The 27,637-nt window shown below is 46.6% G+C and overlaps 1 protein-coding gene across 10 annotated transcripts in view; it reads left to right on the top strand.

Annotated features, from left to right (window-relative positions):
- AFF1 (ALF transcription elongation factor 1) overlaps window positions 1–27,637 on the top strand; it is a 75,759-nt gene that overhangs the window by 19,958 nt on the left and 28,164 nt on the right. For all 10 annotated transcript variants that reach the window (XM_035547254.2, XM_035547269.1, XM_035547278.1 and 7 more), the window contains exons 2-4: window positions 6,176–6,296; window positions 6,848–7,756; window positions 26,511–26,555. In XM_035547254.2, the coding sequence (XP_035403147.1) occupies window positions 6,176–6,296; window positions 6,848–7,756; window positions 26,511–26,555 (1,075 nt within the window). The remainder of the gene's footprint in view (window positions 1–6,175; window positions 6,297–6,847; window positions 7,757–26,510; window positions 26,556–27,637) is intronic.

Raw genomic sequence — 27,637 nt, forward strand, 5'->3', positions numbered from 1 at the left:
GCAGCCTTTCCAGCAAGGAAAGGAAGGAAAGGTTGGGACGAGGCTCGTTTGATGGTGTTTGCTATTAGCTTTAATGTCTGTCTTTGATCTGCCTGTCTCACAGCCACGTTGTAAGGCGAGCTGCTTGGGCACTGCGGTGCGAGAGCCAAGCCTGATCTGAGTTGCTTTCCAAATGAGGCAGGAACGTGTCCCTCAGCCCTGAGAAATGTTGATCAGCAGCTTCTCGTGATAAAAGAGAATCTGTTTTAATGACAAAATGGCATTAATAAATCTGTGATTTCCTGCAGTTGTACTAAAAGGAAATGTTCCCTTTTAATGTTCTGGAGGAAGAGCTTGTGTGTGTTCAGAAGGAAGTGAGCGCTGTTTGTGTTTGCTTTTAGCCTTTCTCCACCCCCTTCCCTGCTGCTGGAGTAATTCCTTTTGGGAGCCAGCAGCAGATCTTACTGCAATTAAAACTAAAGCAGATTTTTATTTGACTTCTGTTTTCATACAGAGAACATGCAGGTCAGGAGCAGAGACAGACTTTCCTTTCACAGCCGTCTATTTTTTGAAAATGGCATCATGGGCTAGATAGCCACGTGCCAGCATCTGAAACCGTGGCAAAGACTGCGATGTCTGTGAGAATGGTCTCAGAGCATGCTGCTCTCTTCATGGCTCGCATTACCGACCCGAGCCTGGATGGTGCTGTCAGTGTGGGGGCATACCCCAGCTGGTCAGGTTAATGGTTGACTGAAACACAGATGCTGGCGTTCGGATGACTGCAGGCTCGTGTTAAAAAGCATGGAGATTTCAGCAGAACGCGGATACCCGTGGTCTGAATTCAGAATGCCACCTAGTGTAATGCAACAAAAGTTGTTCCAAACAAAAGCCCTCACTGTGAGGTGGTGTGCACAGAAACCTGACACTTACGATGTAAAATACGTGAATTAACAGGAGTTTCAGCTTTTGTCTTCAGTTAGCTTAAGGGCTTGCTTTTAAAGCAAACTTAGGGTAGGTTCTCTCAACTGCACGATGAGATTTTTATCCCCTTTCTGCTTTTGAAAATGTGTCCCCTTCTGTGCTCTGAAGTGGAAGGAAAATTCTGAACGAAAGCCGGTCTGATAGCTTTTGGAAAGCAAGGATGAGCGTGGATGGGGGGCTCCTTGAGCACAAAATGGAGCGGGTGACCTCCCGAGGTGATGGATGGGTGGTCAGCTGCCCAGCCATGAAGTGCCGGGGGGAGTAGGGCAACCCGCCAAGCCGTGCCTGCCAGCCCATCCGTGGGAGAGTGCCTGTATCTGCCGGAGTCGGCATGTCGGTCTCCTTTCAGACCTGCTGGAGTTGGCTCCAGGGCAGGAACGCAGCATCCCTCCACCCCCTCGGTCCCTCCTCCTCTTCTCTTCACACACTCTTGAAAAAGAATTTATTGCTGGGAAGCGGGCTGCGGGTCAAGGAGGGTTCAGGGAAAGAGGAGGTCCTTAGACGTGTTACAGCTGCTGCTTCTGCAGCAAGCAGCACGTAAGATGCTTAGTGTTCAGCGCTGGGATACACAGAGCAAAGATAGCTCTGTCTCTCTGTAAATATTACGGTTGCAGGAGATGCAAGTTTGGACTGTGTAGGGTTTTCCTTTTGTTTGGATGTAGTCAGGACCTGTGAGGAAAACAGCTCGATGGCTCTGAATTTGGATGCTTGCCAGCCTAGAAATAGAAGGATATCCGTAATCCACATGGACGCAGTGCTTTAGAAAACAATTTGCAAGGTCATAATACGTGGCTTGGATCCTTCTTACTGCTGCTGTTAAACTGCCTGCGAGTTTTCTGCTTCTCTTGCTCTAAGCTGAGAGCTTGTGAGACATTTGTGACAGGACACAGTGTAAAATCAGAGCCCTGATCTTTCCGTGTTGACAGCAGGCATTGTCCCAGTAGGACAAACACAAACAGCCCCCAGGGTGTTCCCCCCCCTCTGTGGTCTCAAAATCTCAGACTGATGTTCCTCTTGCCTCCATTCCAGTCAGTTTTTGCTCCTGTATGTATGTGCACGCACACGGCCTGCTTTATCTTAATAGTTGTGATGTTACTGCTGAGACAGCTTCTGGTAAAGTGGACAAAATGCAGTCCTGTGGTGTGCGCACTACTGTGGCACTATTGCTTTGGTTTACATTTAACGTTTAGCAGCTCAAACCCTAAATGTTTAAGTTTTTCGGGTTTGTTGTTTTCTTTTTTGGAAAGGCACCAGAGCTGAGCCCTGTGAGCTGCTGCGTAGCGTCCAAATGACGACACGCCTTCCTTCTGCGTTGCTCATCTGTGCCCAAGGTCAGGCCTGTTTTGCATGACTGAAGAATGCTCACTCGATGCCCAGCACGCGGTCTGTTGAAGTCGATAAGAATATTTTTGCCTATTTCAGTGGGCTTTGGCTCACCCACCTGCTCTGCAAGCTGGGACAAGTGACCAAAAGGTGAAGCCTCCCGGTCAGAATTTCCACTTGGTGGCTTCTCAGCTTCGAGCTGAGAAGCGATTCATAACCTCAGTGCTCTTCCAGCCAGCAAAATACACACATACTTGTGCTGATGTTTGTGGATCACCCCAGGTGCTTTTCAGTCTTGGCTTACTGTTGATAGTGGTGTGATCTTGGGTGTTTTTTTCTGGAAGAAGGGTCATCTGGCTAGGTTACTGCTCCTGCCCTTCTTACCCAGCAAGCATTAACAAAAACTGCTGATACAGAGTCAAATTCTGTATGGGTTTATCATACACAGGGAGAGCACAGGTCACATCGTGGACATCCTTCCCCTGGTCCCAGCTCCCCACATCAGCTGGAGGCTCTGCAAGCCCTGAGCACCTTGCAGTGGGGGCACCGCCAGAGTGAGCCACGTCAGATCTCAGCTCTTGGGTCCTGCTGCGAAAGCCTTGCTAAACAACAAGGCAGGCTATAAAGGGATATCTGAAGGTAACTGAGGTGGTTGTGATGGTCGGGAGTGGGTCGGCTGGGAGAAGGGAAGTTACTCCTTTGGTCGTGACAGCGTTCTCCAAGAGGCTTGCCTTCATCTTCCCCATCCTCACCGAAAGAAGCAAACCATTTCTCACCTGGGGAGATAAAATGAGATTTAACAGATGGTTTGTCTGCTGCTTTTGTCCTTCTGTGTTGTTTAGATGAGTATTTTAAACTGCTTTCATTACTTGTGATCTCACGCTTCAGCACAGAGCTATGCCAGCTCAGCAGTTCACCCGCGGGAGGCCTGGATCTGAAGCGTGCCTCAACAATCTGCGAATTGCATTAGCAAAATCGGTGTTGGGGAAAGCTAGCACAGTATCTGTGAGTACTGTACTTCAGCCAACACTGTCAGTAATTTAATAAGCACTTGGGAGAAAACAAACAAAAACAAGGATGTATATTTAGTGCAGCAGTTGTATTGCAAAGAACCAAGCGCTTGGTATCCACGGTGTGCATCAAGACAGAAATAGCTATAGGGCAGCCTGAGGTGTTGTCAGTGCCATGCAGGCCAAAATGCATATGTGTATCCGAAGACATGAAGGAGGGGAAGGAGCTTTGCTCTTTTTACTCTGTCACATTGCAAAAAGTAGATCCCCTTTGTGTCCGCTAATTTCTTGCATGTCTTCCTGCCCACGGAGCAATGGAAACAACGGCCTAAGCACTGCCAGGGGAAAACTTGACCAGGCAAACAACTGATACCAAAGGAAGTGGTGGAGAAATGTGTTTTAGAAAGTCATTTGCAGCCTGAGATGGGACTATGTCCGAAAGGTGTGTCATGTGCTTTCCCTAAGAGGTGTGTGTGATGAAAAAAAAAAAAGTATGTGGCATGTGACCAGAATAAGCAAACGTGCGTTGTGTGTAAACACTCTTGGGTTTGTTTGTAGTAGCAAATGCTGTCTCCTGGGATCACCAGGAGGAAGAGTTAATTTTAGCTGCATGCTGTCTCCTGTTTCTTGCCACTTGTGTGGCTGGGGTGGGGGAGGACTCGGGGTCACCATGAGGAGTTGGCTCTACGTGCATGCTCCCGTTGTAGCTTTGGCGCTGAACTGAATGGTGCTGTTAGCCTCAGATATATACTTGGTGCTGGCTTTGGCAGGCAGAAGTCAAGGCTGGGAGCAGAGCTGGAGCCCAGCACGTGGTCACAGTGAGGGAGGAAATGAGCCCAAACAGGGGTCAGGAGAGCTGCTTGCAAGGGAGCTGTGTAGTCTGCTCAGGGAAAGGGATGACTGTAGGGCAAGGAGACAGGAAAAGAAGTGAGGGCTGCCACCAAGGGCAGCCACCCTGCTCTGCTTTTGTTGGCTTGTGCAGCCACCTGGGAAATGCGACAGGGCTTGTGGGGGGGAAGAGGATCTGGTCCACGTTAAATCTCACTCATCTAGTAACAAGTTTATCCTATGGTTGACATCAGTGTTCCTGAAATGGGGCTGTAATCTCACAGCTGTGTACAAGGGAAGTGTCAGGGGATTGCTTTGTGCTAACAGCCAACTTCTTAGCAGTTAAAAACATGTTTCAGGGCTTTTTCATGCTTGCTCTGAAGGGAATTTTTTTTAGAGTTATATAAAGGATATTTACGGAATCACTTTTTACTTCCTGGAATGGTTGGAAAATGATGTTTCATTCAGTAAAAATTTTCCAGATAACTCAGAAATGTTTAGAAAATATTGTCAACATGAAATGCATTCATTTAAGAACTCTCTCACATACACACGGTTTCAAGGAGTGGATGCAGCCAATATTTCGTCTAATTTGCCCTAATTCTTTTATTCTGCAGTTGATATCTCTCACATCTGGGTGGACAGAGGTTTCCCAGCGCGCGCACACAGGGCAGCTGACCAACAAACTGCTTATAAATAGGACATTTTTCACATGCAAGATGACATCAGATGCACAGAGGAAATGTTTCTCTTGCATATTGTTTTTAACAGAAGGGTTGAGTATATTTACCAAATCAGTGATCTGTGGTTCCTTTTTATTATTTTAATTTCTTGCATTGTTTTCAGAAGTGGATTACCTAGTAATTGGAAGCATAGTACATGGAAACTTCTGGTTTGCTATGTTTGGAAACCATTCAGCACTAGCAAAAGTTGGAAACTATTTTAAATGTGTGTCGTCTGACCCCTGAATATGTTTTTCTGCCTTAGTGGCACAAGTACATCCTTGCTGCAGTTCCATGTATGGAAATTTGCCACCAGGCAGCATCCTTTTCCAGATTTGCATGGAGTCAAGAATACCCCTGTGCAGTTGTCAGACCTCTTGGCTAACTCTTAGAGCAGAACCTCTGCTCCTCTAGGGCAAGTTAAACCTTCAGTGGGTGGTTGTGTGTGTGGGATAGCTGAGAAGGCATTGCTCGTGGGCGAGACGTGGCTCTTCCCTTCCACACTGGGATGCTTCAGAGCCAGTCTAAAAGTAGCGGAGGATCTGCATGCATGCAGTAGGCTGCACAGTGGTGAAGGAGGGCTGAAATACCTGCGTCCACACACTACACGGGCATGATTTTTCTTTCTAAATGTCCAGAAATATCTGAGCAATGGATTTCCTTGTTTTGCAGTAATATTTCACAGAGGAGCATTAGCTTACAGTGTCTGGTTTTCCATGAAGTCGTCCCGCTGTACATACGAGACAGCTTTATTGCTGTTTTGATGTAGGGCTGATGGAGTGAGGACTGTGCATTTGTGGTTCAGGAAGGGTTTTTGCCTGGTATTTTCCAAATTCCTGAGACCTTCTCTTTAAATATGGCTATGTGATGGCTTTAAATGCAACTAAAGGGTTTCCCAAGTAAGCTGCTTTCCAAATGTCCATTTAAAGTAAAGAGAAACAGGCTTGTTTCTGAAGTCAGCAAAGTTCAGACTCTGAAACTTCGTTTTCCCCAAGAGAAGAACTGGAGTGGGACTGTGGAGTACTTCTCAAGTCATTTTTCACCATTAAATGGATGAATATTTTCCTCCTTCCCCGTCCTTCTTGATATATGGTATCAGCGGTAGCAATGACTGAGAAGGGTACACGCTGGATGCGGTACGTTACCTTACGATGCCAGATGGCAAATACCTGACGTGAACAATTTGTTATCGGTAAGCACCCTGTGCATTTCAGAATGGCTGCTGTGCTGGATGGATACAGTTGTCTGAAAACCAAGGGTTCTGCACAAAGATGTCTGTTGATAGTGCTACTCATGAAATGTTAACCATCCTTTATTCTCTCTTTCCTGAAGCTTGTACAATGAGGACAGAAACCTGCTGCGTATTCGAGAGAGAGAGAGGCGGAATCAGGAGGCGCTGCAGGAGAGAGACAAGTTCAGTGAGAACACCCCACTCTTTGCCGAGCCCTACAAGGTAACGGTAGGGCTGTGTGGTGGAGGGCGAAGAGAAAAGAGGGTTGGGGCAGAAGAGCAGAGCCATGGCCTCTGCACAAAGTATAGTTGGCTTGAGTACGATATTAACAAATCTAACAACGTCCCGTTGCTTCACTTAAATCAGCAGTGTATGTTCATAAAGCTCTGCAGGTGGCAGTGTACAGTATGGCCTTTGGGGTGGGCAGGTTCATTTGGGGGTCTCCTGTAGTCTGGAAGTTTGTGGCAGAGTGCTCACACGTAGCTTGGCCACACATCTGTCTGCAGCTATGGTTGAAACGAAGTGGTCTGATGTTCGCAGACCTGCAGCTGGGCCTGCAGCATTTCTAACGAAGAACTCATCCTGCTAAGAGCGGTCTGATTCTCTTTGGGGAGACTGCCTGCAGAAACAAAATGAGCTTGCCTAACTGAAGTTGTAGTGATGCGTGGCAATTAAAATAAGATCCTGAAGGGTGTCTCGTCTTGAGCGGGATCTCTGGGGTTGTTTTTTTTCTGTGCTTTTTAAATTTCCCACTTTCTGTTCTTCTGTTTCAGACTAATAAAGAGGATGAGTTGTCAAGCCGTATTCAGAACATGCTGGGCAATTACGAGGAGGTCAAGGAGCTTATCAGCGCCAGGTGCCATCAGAATCTCATAGGGATACCAAAAAGCATCGCTCCTCTGATCCCTCAAGGAAAGCCTGATCGCCCGTTCTTCCCTGAAAAGACCAGCCATACACCATCTTCATTCCACCATGCAAGCCGCCATCCACACATGGGACCTCCGGTTGTAGCTCCTCCGCCTCCAAGCCACTCCGTTCACTACCAAAAGGCACAATCAAGAACAGAACCAGCTTCAGGTTTGCACGCCAAGAGTCACAGCTTGTCCAGCAGCCGGAGCCAAGGTCAAGAACACAGTCGTGGTGGGCAGGAAAGTCACACAGGTTCTCGCCACAAGAGAACCGAGAGGCGCGCTGTTGGTGAGGGTCGTGCTAATGAACTGCAGGCCTCCCTTCTGGAGCTTTCTCCATTGCTGTCATCTTTGTCTACTCCAGTGGCACCCCTGTCACCTCTACATTCCAGCCAGCATGTTAATTCCAGGTCACAGAACAGCAGCAAAAGTCATGGGCCGACCTACACTCAAACAAAATCACCTCAGGACCTAGTGGCAGGCTCACAGGAGAATGAAAGTCGGGACAGCTCAGCCATTAACTTGGCTGGCACCACTCAGCCTTCCTCGCAGACCTTTCCCCCACCTTTGCCATCAAAAACCAGTGCAATGCAGCAGAAACCAACTGCCTATGTCAGGCCAATGGATGGCCAAGATCAGGCACCAGTAGAATCCCCGGAGCTCAAACCTCTCCCAGAGGAGTACCATACAGAACCGTATGAGAAAATCTCAGATTTGAAGGCAAACGCCAAAGCCAAGTTATCCAAGCTGAAAATCCCTTCTGAGCCCGTTGAGGTGAGTGCAGTGGTCGGGGGGCTTGGCTGGCAGCGTACGCTGAGCTGTGGGAGAGCAGGTCACTGAAGAACAGTTGGCTGTTCTGTTGGCTGCTGGCAGCGCTGACGGCTGTGCACATGACAATGTCTAGAAGGTGCATTTTGAGGTTGGCTTCAGCTGACCTGGGTGAGATACCTTTTTGAGTGGTGAAACTGCAGTGCTCATGGTGATTTTGATGAGGTTGCAACAGGTTTTGTGGTTAGAGAGGCTGCTTTCTATTGCTGTATCTCCGTGCTGGTGGGTAGAGGCCCCAAATACTGGCTGAATATTGGGGCAGCTGATCGTCCAGTGATTTCTACGGTCACCCCGTAGGCTCAAGTTTCTGGGGCTCTATGGTAAGTGACTCTGAGCACCCCGGAGTTGGCCAAAGTCAGTCCGCAAGATCTCACCATAGTGCGTCAGGCAAGAATGCGATGAAGAAAAAACATGATGTAGATTTCTGCCAGATGAATTTAGCCTAGCATCCTCAGGAAACATATCACCATTCTGTCTTCTCCTTCTTCACATCCCTTTTGAGCATGTTTTGAAGATTTAAGTAAATCTTAGCACAGAGGAGGAAGTCTCAATGATGAGATCCCAGAAATTCTGTAATACTTGGCATACAAGCAAAGGAGGTGCCCTCTTCCTTGTCCCAACCAGGAGAAAAATGAAAACAAGTCTGCTCTTTGCTCATTCTTATCAGCACAGAGCGGCCTGGCCTGCGCGTTCGAGCATACCTTTGTTCTAGCTCTTGTTCTTTCTCTCCCGAGGAGTAAGAGGAAGTGGGATGTCCCAACAGGCGTAGGATGGGAAGCTGCGGTTTTTGCAGTGGAAAGATGGCAGATCTGCTGCATGTAAATGTGCAGTTATTCCTGCGCATCCAAGAACAGCTCCTTCCTAGTACTTGTTATTTTCTTGAGAGCCAAACGCTTCTTCATCTGCGCCCCGTTTTAAAATTGATCATGTTTATGGCTTGGAAGATCTGCAGTTAGATTCCAGTCTTGAGATGTCATTTCATCGTGTACTCTCCCTTTGCAGTCGTTGTCATGAATTGCTGTTTTCCAGGCTGAGACATTGCAATAGGTTGCAGCAAGGTTGGGCATGGAGCGTGCGATTCAGAAGGTAACGCTGCCACTCGTGCCAGCAGGGGAAAACATCTTCTGAAGATACAGATATTTTGTGGAGCTTTCTCTGCAAGTTCAGTTGTTTAGAGGTTATATGCAGTGTGTGGTAGAGACTGGCACACTTGAACAGGATTAGACTAGTCTGTTCTAGCTTTGGCTTCAGAGAAAAAGCCCAGAGCAGCTGTCAGAGTGGTTTGGACGGCTTTTCTGACAGCGTTAGAAGGCATCTCGCACCTATGTTTGGACCCTGCCGTGAAGTCACTGGGGTATGTTGTTTATGAGACTATGGGGAGACTTTAAGGGAAGGAGTGGCTGGAATTAGTCGCTTCTTAACCAGGGGATGCTTCCCCTTTCCTCTCTAATTGTTTAGAGACAGCAAGATCCCTCGTTGTACTCCATCTGTTTGTGCCTACCCCAAGGCCACCTATCTGATTTGTCACATGTGGTGGCGGACAAGTCTTGGGGTTCTGAGACGCTCTGTAGGATCAAGTGGCTTGCAGCCCGCCCCGATGCAGCACTTTGAGAGTAGGAGCAATATTGTTGCACGTGTTTTGGGAAGCTTTACCATGCCTGTCCTTATGCTCATCCTGTGTGTTACAGCATGTAGGAACCCACAGTGCTGACCTCAAGGTATTTGGGTGAGGAGACCTGCAGAGATGCTTTTCAAGTTGTATTTTGCATTTGTAATAAAAAGGGATAGGACGGGTGCGGTCTGCTTTTCATGGAAAAGAGTGTTGTAGGATGTTTTCATCAGCTGCAAGTAGCTGTAGGCAATTTCTTGTGGAAAATGAGAAGAAGCTGGCAAAATGACATTGTCAAGAAGTTGTGAAAATAGTTTCATGCTGAGAGACACTGTTTGCTTCCAAGTAGATTCAGCATTGCACATCATAACTCAAAAAGGAAAGAGCAGCGAGGTCTGGATTTCATTATTTGCTCGACCAGATATTTTACTCCTGAGGGAGGAATAAAGCAACACACGGGGTCTTAGTTTCTTCACTACCCATTCTTCATTACCCCAAAGATAAAGGGCATTTCTGGTTTTAAAACTGTCTTTGTAAAGCCTGAGTTTTGTCTTGGTGTTGTCTTTTCTGTTGAGAAAGAGTGCTTACTTGTCAGAAATGGGACTTCCCTGTTCTGTCCCAGCTCTGGTTCCATTACTGTTTTCATCTTATCTTTTTTCACATCCCCATGCTTTGTATTATCATACGTGCGTATGTGTCTGTTTGAATCTGAGCTCAGATAGGGCAGTGTTGGCCACGATGCTGTCTACTGAATGAAACTTCTCTGCTCACTTTCCATTAAGCACAGGACTTTGATTCTAAATGCCTATCCAAAATCCTACAGCTGCCAGAGCTGTGCAGTAGCAGTGCTGGTGCGGGAGTGCTATTACGTCTGTGGCAGAGTAAGAATATAGTAAAAAGGGAATCAAAGCTAATGTAGAAAATGATTCTGCACAAGCCAAAACCCTAATTTTATTTATATGGTTGGACAACTTAGAAGTTGATAGATGACCCTTTGAGTAAATGTGCTGAATAACCCTCCCATGGGGTAGGCTGTGACCTCTGTTGACCGTTTTCTATGCACGGGCATTTGGAATAATGGCTATAAGAAGCTCTACTAGAAAATCTGTGACTTCATTTTCTGCCTGTTTGAGCTTCATCATTATGGTATTTACTTTTTTTTTTTTTTTTTTTTGTCATTAATGACACAGTCTTTCAGTGTAAAGCCTGGAGAGTGAAGAGGGAAAAGGGGTACTATGGCACAGCTGGACAAGTCTGTGTGCTGGATGTGCAGTATGAGATAAGTGGCTTGGGGAGAGGGGTGGTCTGGCTTGCTTCCAGGGAACAGCAAGGTGTCTTATGGGCAGGTAGGATCTTGGGAAGGCAAATCAGGGGATCCTTCAACCAGAGGTTGACCATTGTATGATTTTGGTGAAGTGTGGCAGCGAGTGGGTCTGGGCTAGCGGAAACACTGCAGTTCTTCCCCCTCCCTCCCAGCAACTCGTAGCCTGGTTTTACACTTCTTATTTATCCCCTTCAGCCCCAATTGTGCTGAACAGCCACATGCAAAGTACAGTTTTTCCCATGATCTCCCCTGACATCGTTTAGGAAAGCCATTTCTTTGACCACATGGTTTGTGGTTAGTTGAATTCTGAAGACGTGTGTCACCTGCAGCTGTGAATTCATTATCGACAGCTTCTGCTCATGGCAACAGTGATGAGTTAAGCCTTCCAGTCTGAATAGACGAGCAGATTCGCTGTCAAGTGAATGAATCTGCAGCAGATAACTGTGGTGACTCACTTTGCATTCATATACGGAAGCTGAACAGCCTTTCCCCTCTCTTCCAAATAAAAAAAATTTGCTTTCAAACTTTATCCCCTTCTCTTCAAGGCAGCTATCCAAATTTACTGTGAGAAGACTTAAAAAAAACCAAACAAACAAAAAAAAAAAACATCATGCGTGAAGCTTAAACATATCCATTCTCTAAATGTGCCAAGTTTTACCTCTTCACAGCTCTTAAACAAAGATGCTTTTAAAGCCAGTCTCTCTTTCCATCTCTTCAGGAGAGCTGCAGCACTACCAGAAACGCTCCTACTGCCTCCATTTGCAAAGACGGAGATGCCTGGAAGGGAATTGGCTTGACAGCAGGGCCCAGAATCAGTGAGGCTGGTTTGAGAGAGAGTGTTTATAAATCCTAAAGCTTTATTAAGGGCATGTTGTCTAAAGAGATTTGGCTTGGTTTTCCTCACAGTTTTATTAATGTTAGTAGGTAGCTGCTTTATCTCATGCGATGAAGCATCACAGGACCCACCTCTTTCACCTACAAACTGGGAAGTAAATTGGGAAGCAACTAGTTTAACAAACAAACAAACAATGTTTAAAATAAAAAACACGTAAAGGTATGTTAAGTCTTTCTGGTAGTACTTCATTATCCTTGAGGCACAGGATACACAAAAAGATCTCAGCTTTCACAATGGGATTGCTGTCGTTGAGCCCTGTTCACCTCAGTACACATCTTTGAAGGGTCACCAGTTAAAATGTGATCATGGTATAGCATATAGTAGTGACTAAATACCTAGTGAGACATTTAGATGACAAATAAAAAGTCCATTTTAGGTTTTCAGTGACTTCTTTCCATGGCAACTGAATTCTTCTACTGATAGAAGTGGCCAGACAGTTGAGCCCTGTAAACTAGAAATAAATGTATTGTTTTAATCCTGGATTAAGGTGCTATTCTCTTCTTTCCACCAACCTTATATTTACTTAACGTTTATTAAATGGGGGGGAGATTGATTTCCCTTCCCTTTTTTGACTCTCCTTGTTTTTGTGTGTGTGTTTTTTGCTTTGCACTAGGAGAGAAGCCACAGGTTATTAGTTTAGTTACGTGTCTCCCCTGCTGCCCTCTTCGTGGTCAGAAGTGTCATATGTGGCTTGAGATGGGTTTCCTTGCTTCGCCAGGATTGTCTAAATTTGTCTTTTTGTTGGTGCATGACTGCAAAACAGGCAGATCAAACATTAATGACAGTTGTTACTGCTGTTTTTTTTAATGTTTACTTAAGGTCCTGGGAACAAAGAATGCTCTGGAAGAGCTGGAGGGTGAGGTTATGCGGGGCAAGGAGGCAGGTGTTTGGTTCAGAAGCCAAAAGGACATCTTGTATTGTTACTGCAGCTGAACCAGACGCTGATGTTCAAAGCTCGTGTGTCAGACTGCAGAGGTCATAAATTAGCAGTGCTTGTTCATCTTCCTCTTACGCTTGGTGAAGGTGCACTCCGGTCACATTTAGCTCCCAATTCTCAGCTGCAAGGCTCTTCAGATCGGAGATCCTTGCTTGTTCACGTGGATCCAAGATCTGGCCTTGGCTCTTACGCAGAATACCAAATATCAGGGGAATTGCGCTCGCTTTCTCTCCAAAAAAAAAAAAAAAAAAAAAAAGGTTAAATATCCATAGTGCTGCATTCAGCTGTCAACAGCGGCGGGCGGTTTGTGCTCCTGCTGTTTGGAAGGCCAGCAAGGGGGTATTGTGAGGAAAGGAGTGGGGGTGCTGCATCTGCCTGGAGTATGGTGAGAAGGGGAAGGAGGGGATGCCTTCAGAAACACTCAGTGTTTCTTAAAGTGGCTCAGTCCTTACCAGCTTCTCCCAGCAGGTACGGGTGGACTGTGCCTGGCATAAGCCAAAGAGCTGGCTTCTCTCCAGAGCGTCTTAGAGCACCAGGTTTGTCCAAATTCAGTTTCTAAATCCACTGCTTCACAAAGCAACAAAAGACTGAGTCGTGAGCTGCCTTGCATCTTTCCAGGTGACTCAGAATTCAGTGCCTCGTCTGGGCTGTGACAAACTTGTGCTTAAGTGAGCTGGCACAGTGTATTCATCGCCACCATGTTGGGGGGTTTGAGGTTTGCCAGTCTGTTGACCTGCCTGTGAAGGGTTTGTGATCAGCCATCCTGGCTGGAATCAGCTGTGACTCCAACATAGCGTGTAGACCTTTGCCTTGCATAAAAGAGAGCTGCTTAAAAAAGGGGGGAAAAAGTAAAAACAACTGGAAACCCATGGTTCTCTGTGGTTTGCCAAGTCAGGAGCCAAGCTGAACTTAGGAAGAAGTTGAGAGCATTTCCGTTTTTAATTACCATTGTTGTGCAGCACAAAATTAGTGCTTGTTAAATGCTGTGTATCTGAATAGCTGCTTTTTTTCTGTGATAACCCATTTTAAGTCAACGGCTGTGCATTAAGCAGTAAAATGCATATCCTGCAATTGTGGTTAAGAGAAATTCTCCAAACCTTCATCTGTACCATGTGTACTAATGCACTGCAGCTTTTCAGAAAGTGAGTACATGAGTAAGGGAACATTCAGATGCAGTGCCGAGAAGGTGGTATCAAAAGGGAATTGAGAAGTCTTTCCTCAAAGCACGCTGTTAACACGCTTTGGTAAGTAGAGCAAGAGCTGCTACTGTGATTGTGACTGCCCGATGTTCTGAGTAATAAAAAATAAAATATATATTTTTTTAAAAAGGTGATGCACAAAGCCTGAGGAGGGCTGACAGCGGATGGCAGCCAAGCCTTCCAACCAGGTAACTTGCAAGCCAGCGCTGGTGGCAGGCGGCGTGCGTGCCGATGGGCTGCAAACTGAAGGCAGCCACCAGCAGCTGGCTTCCCAAGCAGGGCAGAGATCTGCCTCGGAGGAGGAGTGGTGATGCTGGCGTCAGCTGTTGGTCTGCCTGGCACCCAGCCTCCATCATCCTGCAGTTTTGTAAGGCCTCTGATGGCGGGGGGTACAAAAAGTGTTGATTCATTCTAAATGCACATCTTGGAAGAAAAAAAAAATCCCACTGCCTAGACCATCCATGGTGCACTCTGTGTTAGGCAGCCACTGGCAGATGATTTTCTTGCTCTTTCAGCCTGGGGTGGTAAGCTTGTTAAAATGAAAAGCTGAGAGCTGGCTTGTTTCTGACCTAAAAGATGCTTAAATGTGAGCTATGGCCAAGGTGTCTTTAATTTGTGATTTATTTAATAATTCTTTCGGGGTTGGAAAAAGATTTTTTTCTGTCTTGGACACGGCTGATTTCATCCATCCTCTGCAACCCAGGCTGCTGTGGTTTGGGCATATTTCAGAAACCCGTAGGGAAAACTTCACGCTTCAGTGGATCCTTGCAGTGGCAGCATGTTACTCTCTGCTAAAGCAAGATGGAAGAGGCAAAAAAAAAGGATGAGCAGCTGGTTGGGTATGTCAGACTGCCTTCTGCTCTCTTCCTTCTCTCCCCCGTGCCTCACCAAGCTTGCCCTGGGTTTCTTCACTGTTTTCTGCCCTACCCACTTTCTTCCCAGTGCATGCCAGGGAGGTGCAAGGGATGCATTTGTGGCACAGGTTTTTCAGTCTCATCCAGTCACCACTAGCGTCACGGGGGGTGAGCACCAACCCTTGAACAAGGAGCCTTTCACCTGTGTCTTCCCCGTGGCCCTCTGAGGCTCTTGGAGATGAAAGCGGGTGGATCCCTTTCTGATCTTGCACTGCTTTTGTTGTTTTTGTCCCCTCATGTGGTTGAGCTCCCCAGCTCTGTTGCAGGTCCATCCACAGGCATGGATCCTGCCCTGCGCTCCTCGGGCAGCTTCAGGAGAGGCGAGCAGAGGGACAGAGAGCGTCTGGGCACAGGGTCAGGGCTGCACACAGCTTTTGTGCCTCTGAGTACCCAAACAACTCCTGGATTCCCTTGTTTTCTCTCTCCTGATGCGTGTGCACATCCTTAGGAGGAATTGAGCCCGATCCCAGTGGACAGGGATCCACATGGTGTGGTGTTCTGGTTTTTTTTTTGTTTTGTTTTTAAACCAAGCCAAAGCATGCAGAAGTAATTATATAAACAGCAAAAGCTACTTGTTGTATTTGATTTAATAGGTGAGTCCCACCGGATGCAAAAGACATTTTTTCCCTTGTGTGCCTCTTCTTTGGAAGAAGCAGCACGTTTTATCCAGGCTGGAAATAAACCAGCAAAACGGCGCCCAAGCAGCTGTAGCAGCTCACGCGAAACCTCTTCGGCCAACCTGCCTGTAGATTTTAAAACTCTCCGCACCATTTCTTGCGCGAGTGGAAAGTGCTGAAGGGACAGATGTTGCCAATTTGAACCGTACAGGGGGAAGGCGAGTATTGCTAAGCAACCGTGTGCTTGAGAGAGCGTTTTTCGGAGAGGAGCCAAGGGAGTTATGCCTGGGAGCGCTCGCGGCTTCTTGTGGCTCGGCGCGAGGGAAGAGAAGAAAAGTTCTTTCCTGCCAGGGCCGTCACCAGCACAAAAGGCACCGTAACCTGTTGGTACCAATTAGGGCCAGCAAGGGGATGCACGAAGACAGGACATCTCCCTTGCCATGCGGGAAGGCCCTACAAGATGTTCACAGAGGTAAGCGCAACACGCGCCACCCGGCGCTGGCCACAGGGACCTCGGGGCGGGCTGGCGGCAGCGGGGCTGGCAGCAGCTTCTGGAGCCCCCGAAGGAAGGGCAGAGGGGCTCTTAGCCATGACCAGCTGTAAAACCCTGCGTGTGGCTGTTCCCCTGCCTGGCCAAGTGGTACTGGGAAGGCAGGCAGCAGGGGCTGCGCTCCTCCTGGCCGTCCCCTGGCTCTGGAAGGAACATTCAGAAAGCAGTGCTGTTCTTGCCCTGACGTCGTGCTCAGCACAGTCCGTCTGCTGTCGGTTGTGCCTCTCTTTTTTGCCTCTGTGGGGGGTTCTGCTGCACTTCAAAGTTTCAGGTCTCATGGTTCACTTTGACTGATGTCTAATGATGTCACTGCCTGAATCATCTTTAGTGTTTCCTTCCCTCCTTCCCAAGCTTTAGCTGCTAGTTTTCATCATCTTAATGATGATACTTGGACAATTAAGTTGTATCTTATTGTTTTTAGCAGCAGAATATTTTAACTCCCAGTTGGAAAAGGTGATGTTCCTGCCTTTTCCGTCTTCTGCTTTTCAACATACTAATTTCACTTTCTATACCACATTAGCAGGTTTCCATTTTTCTTGTGCGTTTGGTCAGACATTTATGAATGTCATCAGACATCAGCGTGCTCTTTTTGTCTGCGGCCAAGTGTTGCAGATACTGCCCGATGAGATGATGTCTCCGTCCCGCTCCGAGCAAAAGGTCCGGCTGGGTTTCCCAGCCAGGCTCTGCCCTCAGCCCGGCCGCCTTTGCACGTCCCCAGCCACACAGAAGCCAGGCTGCAGCCGCCTTGTGCTCCAGACCGGAGAAGGGCTTGATGCTGCAAAGGAGGCGTCTCCTGTCCCGCGGCCAGCTTGGCTTAGCAGTAGGCATTGCCACTTTTTGTGAGGCTTGCTTCTCCAGGCTCCTGTATTTATTAATCCCTTGGCCTTTCTGCCAGTTCCTAACATGGAGCTCTTCTTGAATCACAGGAGGGAAGAGCCAGCCTGATGTTTGTCTTGGCCACTAAGGAAAGGGAGATCAATAGCTCTGGGTGCCGGGACTGATTGTTAACCTGTTGGTCAGCTGCAGAATTAGCAAATGGTGAAGCTTCAGCTAAGCTTCCACTCGCAGCACTTGCAGATATTTGGGTCTGGGTGTCTGGTCCAGATGTGCACTTCGCTCTCATAAATGCTGAGTAGCTCAGATATTGCCACAGCCAGAAATATGTTCTTGACTTGCTTGTTAAGCTTCATTAAGTCAGAAGAGAAATATGGTCAGCATTCAGTTTTTCTAAAACTCTGGTGGGTATTTCATGTTTTCAGAGGATCATTCTTTCTCTTTGGCTGCTTAAATTTAGAATGAATAGGGACAACGTAGCAATGCTATTCCCTCACCTTGAGAGATGTTTAGAGAACTAGGTGTCTGTATCAGCAGGGTTTCTGCAAGAGAGCTTCCCTCTTGAATCAGAACCTAAACTCAAATATTTGTTTTAATGCATATTGAATTCGATAAACAAAAAAAAAAAGGAGCAATTCCTGATTTTTAAGGCTGATTGCTGTATATATTTACAAGTATTTTCTGTGTCCCTAGCATGAAAACACTGGCTTGGTGGCTGCACATTTTAAGAGTCTATTGTAAAATAAACAATGTGTGGAATGATGCCGTGTTAGCACTGTAGCACATACTTCTTTCAAAGCGTATAGTTCAAGATGCTCACTACTTGAAGAGCATTTTTTTCCCTTGCGTAAGAACCCCAGATTTTTATGATGTGCCTTCAGCACACTGCATTTTGAATGGCAGTGGTTTATGAAGAATGCTATGGGGTTTGGAAAACGGGGCAAACTGACTTAGCAGGAGACAAAGTTGAGTCAAATTTGGAAACTTCCAGCTTTCACCTCCTTTTAAAAGGCATCTTTTGGTTTCTTTTGCCAGCCTGTCCGCTCCTTGCAGTTCAGACTACACTGTAATTCAGACAGGGTTGGATGCCATCTGTTTGTTCAAGGTGGAAGGTGTGTATTTGCAGCTTGAAAGTTTTCACTTGAAGGAAGCACTGTGCTAAAGGTTCTCCTGTAGCTTGTCGGTTCTCAGCTGTGCTCCACTGGCTGAACATGCGGAAGGAATATATTCTGTGCCATGTGATATGTCTGTCTATTCAAGAGGAATATATTCCAGGGCTACAAGTAAGTCTCATTGTTTGCTGTCCACTGAAGTTGCTTCAGGGAGAGACACAAAAAACTTTTCCTTAGGCAGAATTTGGCTGGTGTCTTGGTGATCCATGCTGCAGCCATCTCCCCTTGGTTGGGTTTTCATTACAAGGCAGTCAGAGTGTTTCAAATAAACAGAGAAGCTGCTTCTCCCCTCCAGAGTAGATGGGAGGGGACAAGAGCAAACAGCTGCCTTTCTCCTGTCTTCTCAGCTTTGGTTTCTGGCCTCGCCAAGCTGCCGACGCAGAGCGCACCCAGCAGCTTCCTGTCCTGCTTGGAAAGTATTTCTGGACGTGGGGAGGACACCCCCGTACCTCCTGGTCAAGCACGCTGCAGAGTGCACAAAGCTGTGTGCAGAGGAGGGGATGAAGGTGCCGGTGTGTGTGCTCTGTTGTGTCATAGGACAGGCTTCGGGCCTTCTGTCGCAAGGCTGGGGAGCTTTCTGGGACAAGTGTCTAATATTCATCTCAGGGAGACGACCTTTCATCTGAGCGTACGTGACTTCAAATAATGTTACCGACAATAAGACGCTCTTCTCTCTCGACTCCAAAACATACAATCTAGAAATGCTCTGTTTGCATTCAGGTCAGTTGTAAAACAATGGCGAAAGTTGCCTTGACAAGCAAAAGGATATCCTGCTATTTATTTCCCACAGGTTAAGTTCCTTGGTTTGGAAGCACTTGAAAATATTTCTTAATTTTTTTCCTGAGTTTTAAAAATAGCACCTAGGCTGTTTCTCAGTGAAGAGTTCTGCTCATATAAGGAGAGAGGTGAAACTTGTCTTCTCTAAAGGCTCACGTTTGCTTCCTTTTCCCCTGGGAAGGCAACGCCGGATGCGCTGACAAGCACCCGCTTCTCTGCTGACGTAGCAGCACCAGCATTGATGCTGAGCCCTGGTGCTCCCCGACGGGTTGCTGCATGGTCCTGGGAGCTGCAGACCCACAAATGAGCCTGAGGTCTTGGTTCAGAAAAGGGAAGGAGTGCTTTTCTGGGCTGGGGCCTGCACATCCACCGCTTGTTTGCTCAGCTGGGGGCATCAGGCGGCACTGCTGCCAGCAGAACTCTTGCTCTCCGCCTTTTCCAAGGGGAAAATGAGGTTGGAAAGGGAAAAGCTTGTGAGAGATGGCAGGCAGTAATGGTCTGAGTTGCTCTGAGTACTGCGGCATACCTCTTGCTGCTAAAACCTCCTGTTTCCTTGATGGTTTTAACAAATATCATTACTGCTGTCGTGCCTTTGTTGAACTCAAGTGAAGATCAGAATTTGCTGTCAAATGCTGTCTCAAGCCGACATTGCCTCCGACTTGGGAGTGCATCGTGCTAGTTGTAACGCGGCAGCGTGCGCGGCGTTACTGTCGCCATGCAAGGGAACGCAGTCCAGCACCAACAGTCTTGTTGACATCGGAAGTCAGCCTGCTCACAGCTGCGGTTCCTGGGGGCCTTGGAAGGGACTACCTTGTGCCAATACCCGGGGGGTTGTGAGACGGGCACCGAGTGTCGGCAAGACAACAGCAGTGGGCAGGAATGGGCAGGGGGAGAGAGGAGGTCTTGGAAGCGTATGTAGGTTCTCAGAAGTGTGAATATTTTGAATATTTTTTTAAACAGAAGAACAGACAATATTTTTTTTGAACAGAACAAGAAGTTGCTATGTTCACTTTTGGTCTTAGCGAAGAGTTTATTTGCAAAGAGCTGTTTGCTTTTAAGAGCATAATTCCTGCTGACTGTGACCAAAACATGGACTCTTAAATAGTTATGTCATGTTAGCAAGTAAAGCTGGAGCTACTGAGAAATTCAAAACCTTGGGAATACGTAGCCCATCATTTGAATTTCTGAACTCGTGCTCCTTACTCAGTTACGACACTGTGATTTTGCTATATCCTTGTTGTAATTGATAGGTCACTTGAGCATGTGTATGTCTTAACCGTGGTAGCACATTCTTGCTGATGATCATGTATTAAATTTTGCAGACATGTTGATGCACCATAATGCCTGACTTCACGTTTCTTTGCTTTAGAAAATGTTGACTCCCATCACCTTTCAGCCAGCCTGTGCTGCTCTCCCCTCCTCCCCCAGACCGAAATCACCACAGCCATGATTTCTCCTCCTGCTCCGCTCCCTTCCTGTGAGTAGTTTGTATTACCAGAAATTCACACGTAACTGTGGTTATGCCAACAGAGCACGTGTGCAGATTTGCCTCATTTATTCATCTGACAAATACCGTCAACAACAAACTGCCTCTGGTACAAGTTCTGTTTTGTTCTGCTTGCTCAGCTTTATCTCCATCAGCTGCGGCAAGCAACATTTTTCTGGAGCCAGGCTACTCAAAATAGTGTAACAAGTATATCTAGTAGCGTAAATTGCAGCAAGGGGGGATTGGAAGGGAAAAATACTCAAAGTCATGACTTGCAGCTCTTACAGAAGTGGTTTTCATACCATCAACACTTACGCTGAAAGACACCTTGTTTTCCTTCTGGAGACATCAGGGGGACACTAATTAACTAATGAAATCATCGGCCTTGGCTGGAGTTCTGGTCTGCATGGCTGTATGCAGGCTCTGCTGCAGTGCTTACTTTTGATGTTTTGTTTATTTGGGTTTCAGCTGTAGTATTATTAGGGCAGGGCTAATAGGGCTGCAGGAGTTCGTTCCAGCGGCTCACGATTTTGGAAGGTCCTTTATTAAAATGTATCTGCACAAAGCACTGTGCTCCTTCAGACAAAGGCATATGAACAAGAGACTTTTTCCTTGTCAAGAAGGAGCTTCTTATAAAATTGGTTTTCTATTTCAGTTTCCTCTCCATTTCTTCCTTTTGCCCCTCTGTCCTCTACCTTCTTGTACCTTTTTTGTTGCGGTTGTCCTATTTTTGCTGAAATCAAGCGAGCTTTCTTCCGTCCTTAAAAACGATGAGTCTTGTGGTAATTCTTCACCTGCTGTGAAAATTAATCCTGGTCCTAGGCAACCTGCAGAGAAAACTGACTTTCCTTCTTGTGGCTTTGCCTGCCTCTGACAGCACGGCCCTGAATTTCCTAGAGCATTCAAGCTGCTGTTACAGGGACCCTGCTGTCAGGTACTATCTGTGTGTTAATTTACAGTGGTAATGAAACCCAGGGCAATATGCCCATAACAAAATGGTGTTTAAAACCTGTGGCTGTTATGTTTGGAGCCAGTCGTTAAGGATGTATTTAACTGGATCAAATTCGAGGCTTTAAACAAATCATATCAACAAAGATTTCCAATTAGATAATACAAGCTCCTGCTTAACTCTAAGTTAATGAAATAAATGTATTTGGGCTTACTAGAGAAATAGCATTAAGGAAAACCTAAATTTACACAAGTATTCCCACCCTGAAGTCAGGGAAGGGGTGGTTGCATTCTTAAACTACCGCTTGTTTCTAAGTCTGTCTGCACAGTCTGATTTGTTACTGACTTACCAGAGCTCACAGGAAAGAGCATAAAGACTTAATCATCTCAGCAAGTTTTAGGTCAAATTCCATATTTTTCCTTTTCAAATTTCCAATACTTTTGTAAGGACTTAGAGAAAAACAAACAAACAAAAAAAAAAAACACAAAAGAAAACCAACCAACCAGCCCAAACCTTACAATCTGTGAACTTGAAAGAAATCAGAGGAAAATCTACCTTCCTGCACTGCTTTTCTTTGGTGCAGCTTTGTTGCTTTTATTAGCTCTTCATCAGCGCCACAGGTTCCCATGTGCAGTCAGTTCTCCTGTGGTTTGCAGGGGTCTCTTTTTTTTTCTTTTTTTTTTTTTTTTTTTTTTTTTTTTACCGCAGCAGTTGTGCTAGCAGTGCTTTTCCTGTATGTTCTCTTGCAAAACCACGCAGGGTTACAAGTGCAGGTGATGTATACGCAGCTCAAGATGTTTCACATGTCTGCATGCTGGCTTTCGGGCTGGCCACCTGCCCTTTGAATCGATTCCTCCTGCTGCTCCTGAACCCCCGTGGCACAGCAGATGTTGCTGGATGGCTCCTCATAGGTCCTCAGCGCGGCAGCGAGGTTGGCTCTTGACTTCGAGATCAGGCTGCTCCTGGCAGCTGGGAAAGGTGGCGTGGCAGCCGACCGTCGTGGTTGGGGCTCACCTGCATGGGCAAAGCCAGTTCCACCAAGTGCCTGGTGCTGCCCGATCTGAATCTGCGGTGGAGTATCAGAGGGGCAGGTGCTGACAGAACGTGCAGGGAAGAAACAAGTGTGGTTTTATGCCTCAGAGAGCTCTTGAGGGCAGTGAGTTTCATAAGCGTGTCCTGCACTTCGGAACTAAGGCATCGCTTTCTTTTGTTTCCCGTCTGCCGAGCTGCAAACAATTAAAGAAATCTGATCCATGCTTGAGAACTGAGGCAAAAACAGTGCTTTGGACTGGGTTAGTGCATGCAAGAGAAGAAAATGCAGTGTCGTGGCACCTATTTGCATGCTTTCTAGGGAACAGGAAATGAGCTGGTAGCAAAGCATACATTGCAGGGGAGGATATCTTTTCAGAAAGCTGAAATAGTCAGTTAATCTTTTTTTTTTTTTTTTTTTTTTTAAATAATTACTTTCAAGTTATGCAGTATGAGATGCAACGTAAGAGGCACTCCAGGTTTGAAAAACACCAAGACCTGTAACACTTCTTCCACCGGAGCTCCCAGGAGTTTTAGCACTGCAGGAGCAGGGTGAAGCTGGGAACTTTGTGCTTCCAGAGGAGATTTTGACCTCAGGTAGTCAGCTCTGGATTCCACGGTTTTACCTAACACTGAAATTGTGTAAAATGAAGATTTTGTTCCCTACAGGTGAGCTGAGTGTTAGCACGAGCTGTCCTTCCCCCTTGCTTGTACCCCTTCTGGTATTCATCTGGTGCTGTGGCAAGGTGGTTCAAGGAGCTGAATCACCAGAAAGAGAAAGCCACCAGCAAAAGAAAAAGCAGAAGAGCTAATGGTTGTCTGCCAGGTTGACATAGAAAATGTTTGCTGTACAGGCCATATTTAATTGCTGGATGAGGCTGTGCGAGAGGAATCACAAAGTAAAAAAAAAGCTTGCAGGCACGATAACCTTGTTAGCATTGTTGTCTAATTAATCTCATTTTCATTTCTGTTCGCCCCCTGTTTCTAGCGTCTCGTAACAGTAGTTATTCATGATAGGAAAATGATGTCGAATTCAGGAGATACTCTGTGAAGGGGTGTTTAAGAACTTATCTATACAATAAAGCCTTAGGTGACAGAGTTGAGAAAAGTTGTCTTTTGTCATGTGAAGAAAGAGCTTCCCATGCGTCAGACGCTACGGGGCATCGGTGAGTGCCTGAAAGCAAGAGGTCTGCTGAACAAATGTGCTCCGTCTGCAGCAAAACAGAAACATCTTTTAACAACATGTTCTACGGCCACCCATGCCGACCGCATGCTGACAGCGGTGCCTGTTCTACAGTAAGAGATACTCATCACGTGTGTGTTCGCACAGTCTTCATAGCTGTTCTGTTACATGCTTTACAAGCAGATTAATAGGTGTTACTGCTTCAGCTTTCCCTGAAAGCAGCCGTGTCGCCACATCCTCTAAGAAACATGGATGGAGCAAGCCGGGTTTGAGATCCTCACTGCTGTCTTTGCCTGATAGATGCATTTCAGCCTGTTTTGTGATACAGAGCACTTACGCACCCTTGGAGGACAATCTGCTCAGTGTCTGATGTTCCTCACAGTCATGTGAGAAAATCTGCACAAATTTGTGCTTGCACTTGTTTTGAGCAACAAGGTAATGCAAGCTCAAATTTTGGCAGGCTTTGTCAGTATGCTGCAAAATGTTTCTGTATTCATAATCAAGGTTAGTAGAAGATTGTTTAAAAACATGCATCGTCTCTATTGTTGGATGGCTTGTCTTCGAAGCTGTGTGTGTGCAGCTCATGAATAACTATAGAGTGGAAGGGGGGGGATTTTAACTGTGCAAAAGTGTTCTTTTGCTGCTGAAACTAAGTTAATGTGCTGTCCCTTGGCATGACTTGAGCATGAGTAGAAGAGTCTGTCTGCTGATGTGCACCGTCTCCTCCTGCTCTGAGCTAGTTGTGCAGTACAGGTGAGGTGAGGACACTACAGCAGGTTTTGCTCCGGGTTTGTCCTACTTCTTGTTTTCAAGCAAACCCTTCGTGCAGATGCGATTTTGTGATGTTCGCTACGTTCAAACAGTGAAAGTCCATGCGGTTGACATGGAAAAAATAAATGGCAAGGTAAATGTTTACTTCCCATTTAATCCTATATCTTAAAATAGCTGTAAATGTGAACTCTGTTTTGGTTCTTAGCATTAGCGTGTGACCTTTTCTGCCAGTAATTGCAGTGCCAAAGTTAGGAAACAGAGACATAGCAAGTAGTGGAACTTGGGCCTCCCGTAGCAGCCCCTCGCCTGGGTTGCCACAGATGCTGGTGTGCTGGTGCAGGAGCCCAGGGCTTGTTTGCACGCAGGGCATCAGAGATAGCTCCAGAAGGGCCGTGGCATGCACGGAATCTCTGTTGTGCATCAGCTGGTTGCTCAAGCAGCCTCAGGTCTGGTTTTGTGTGGCTCTTCGTGTCCCGAAGTCTCTGTTCGCCTCCCTTGAATGTGTCTGAGCCGTGCTGGCCTCAGGGCACGAGCAGAGCTCTGTGCTCATGAAAGAGTGCAGTTTTTGGAGTGGCTCGTGGGGGGGAGACCTGGAAATAAATCAGGGAGATGCAGTACTCCATTGCTGTGCAGTTCGAATTGAATGCCTGTGCAGATTGTGGGTTTTTCTCGGGACGAAGAGCTTCCCTCTTCTTGTGCGGATGCGTGCACCTGTGCTTTTTTACAAGGCAGAGTTTGTCCTTGCAGAACTCCTGGGGCCTTTGTGGGACTGCAGGAAATTACCCTGGCTGCCATCCTGAAGTCCCTTTCAGCTCAGGACCACAGAGGTGCTGAATCCTTCAGCAGCTGTTCTTGTTTGACTTGTAATGGGCACACCTAAATCCCATCATGTAGTCAAAGCAGCAGATTATCTGCTGCCCTAGTACGTATGGGGAGAGGATTCTGCAGAGTTCTTTACTGTAAACATTCTAATAGGTTTTTAAACTTAATTTAGCTTCTCCCCATCCTTTTGCATAAGGCAAGCTACTTTTTATGCGGTTGAATGTGTTATGTTACAGGGGACTGGCATTTAACCTCATCAGTGGAAGAATGATGCTATAGAGCAAAGCAAAATACTCTTAATCTGGTCAGCTTCAGGACATTATTAAGTAAACAGCAATTCCTGCAGGTCCCTGGCTGCTGATATGCCTGTGCTCTGATAAAGTGAAAGGATCATCAAGGCCTCAGGAGCTTTCTGAAGCCACCTCCTAGCTGAATCCTGCTTTTCTATACAACCAGATGCAATTTTCTGTGCCTGCTGTTCACAACTCATGAAATTAAGCAGTGAATTAGGTGGCTGTGCTACCAGGTTAAGCTTGCTAGCAAAAGAAAAAAAGCAGAAGGGAAGGATCCCTTTTCGGCACCGTGAGTTACGAAGCATTTTGAACTCTGCCACGTGGTACAAGTTTGCCGTGCCCTGTTTCCACTGATCTTGGGTGAGTAAGTGGCAGCCCTGCGTGCGTGATTTTCTGAAGAGCAGTCAAATCTTTGGCAGATGAGTACTGTTCCACGAGGGCTTTGTGTAGGCACAGGCAAATGAGGATGCAGGGCAAAAGGGTTCCTCACCTGCTGTTTCCCCTGTGGTGTAGTATATGGAAAACAGTTGAGTGTCCTTCCTGTGTGAGCACTGAGGACACTTTTGGTCTTTACTATGAAGCCCTTTCTTGCTTTACCTCTCCTGGGGGAGATCCCTCTGGCCACGCAGGGGAGCTCGCTGCCCTCTGCCTCCCAGCAGGGAGCATCCCCTGGAGCGGGAGGTGTTGGCTGCGCTTCTGTCAGCCCCTGCATTGCTTTTGCTTGGGACTCGTGGCAGGCTTTGCCAAAAGCCAGCACGTTGCTCCAACTTGGTGGTAGAGCCAAGGTTTTGCTCTGAGATGTGCACGTCACGATTGCACTGTTTTTTAAATTTCAATATCTTAATGGCGATTGATGTTCACATGAGTCCGAGAGCTGGAATTCAAGCTCTTGGTGCACGATAACCTCCACTTAAAAACCACCTCTATTTTGCCTTCTCTAAGCTTAGGGCTTTAGTTTCTTTTTTGGCTGAGTGCACGTGGCTGCGTAGAAGTAAGAAGGCAAGTCACAAAATGAGGAGAATCCCAGCACTGTTTAATAAGCTTTGTTTCTCTTTACGTGATTTCTTCAGGAGATGCTGTTTGAAGACACTTTCCTTCTTTTTCAAATTTCTTAGAATATAGCTTCTGCTAAATACTTGAAAACAACAAGCTTTGTAGAGACATGTTATTATCTGCCCTTCTGATGGCCTTTTACTTCTTGCTAGCATTTTTTTAATTAATAGGTTTCCGTGAAGCTTATAGAACCAGGGGTGAGCAAATACTTGCTGAGTTTATCTGCCCAGTGTCAGTTGGTAAAACTGAAACAAACTCACACTTCTTCCTCTTTTTTTTGTTGTAGCAAACCTTCCCCAGTGATGTCCAGTGCGTTGAAGAAATTCTGAAGGTGGGTGCTCTTAAATACCACATCTTGTGTTTCCTTATATTTTGCTTGCATTAAAATAACATGCAGGGGGGAAATACTGCTCTTCTTCTTTTTTTATCAACTGGTGTTGCAATCACCAGAAGCGTGTCTTTGGGTATGCTGCAGAGAAGTAAGGTGACAGCTTCAGATACAGTTGGAGTTGTCACACCCGTCAGTGCATACACACAATGCAGCCTGGTGCAGTCCAAGAGGAAGATGGGCACATCACCTGAACCAGCCAGAGCTGCTCCTCGGCCAGGCCAGGGGGCTGCTGTTAGATATTTCTGAGACACTGATGCAACCAAAAGGAAGCATGTACGCATGCCTGAAGAGATGTAGAGCAGTATATTGAGGGGTTTGCTGTCTATTGCAAGATTGCACAGCTAGAGAGTGTAGAGAGCAGTGAGCTGAGCAGTGGAAGGGGAGAAACAAGAAGATGAGGATGATAATTACATGATCAGATGGTTACACAGGTTACTTGAAGGCTGTTTCCAGTTCTTGCACAAAATCCTCCTAGATTTATCCAATCCCTGCTTCTAGAGCCAAAAGTAGCCACATGAAGTCACTTCCCTATAAATTTTTATGTTTTGTGCTATTCCTAACTGATAAGGAAACTGAAGCCACTTCTGAGCTTTTGTGCCTTGATGAAAACAGACGCCCCAAAATTACAGCCCGGTAGAGATGTTCACACCACAGTCGGTGTATTTGGTGCACACGGTACAGCCATATAGTTTGCAGGCACCTTCTCCGTACATTTCTTTCCAGTCCTCAGGCAAGCCACGTGTGGTGCATGTCTGTCTCGAGATGCGTTCAGCACGAGCACAGTTCCTACCTCTGTAAATCGAGTCCAGCGCCAGTGTTGTGTTAGCCCTGGTTGGAGGCAGAGCTGCTGCTCTGTGCCAGGCTTTCTGAGCACGTCGACGGCGGTGCCAGCCGAGCACGTGCATTGAGGCTGGTCCTACCCAGCCAGCCCTGTCCCGTGGTGCGCTGCCCCTGCTCTGCTCTCACATGCGCTGTCACCGAGCCCAGAGTCTGCACTCTGAAAAAGCCCACAGCTACTCATG

This window comes from Cygnus atratus, chromosome 4, assembly GCF_013377495.2.
Source record: "Cygnus atratus isolate AKBS03 ecotype Queensland, Australia chromosome 4, CAtr_DNAZoo_HiC_assembly, whole genome shotgun sequence".
In the NCBI taxonomy this organism is placed as follows: Eukaryota; Metazoa; Chordata; class Aves; order Anseriformes; family Anatidae; genus Cygnus; species Cygnus atratus.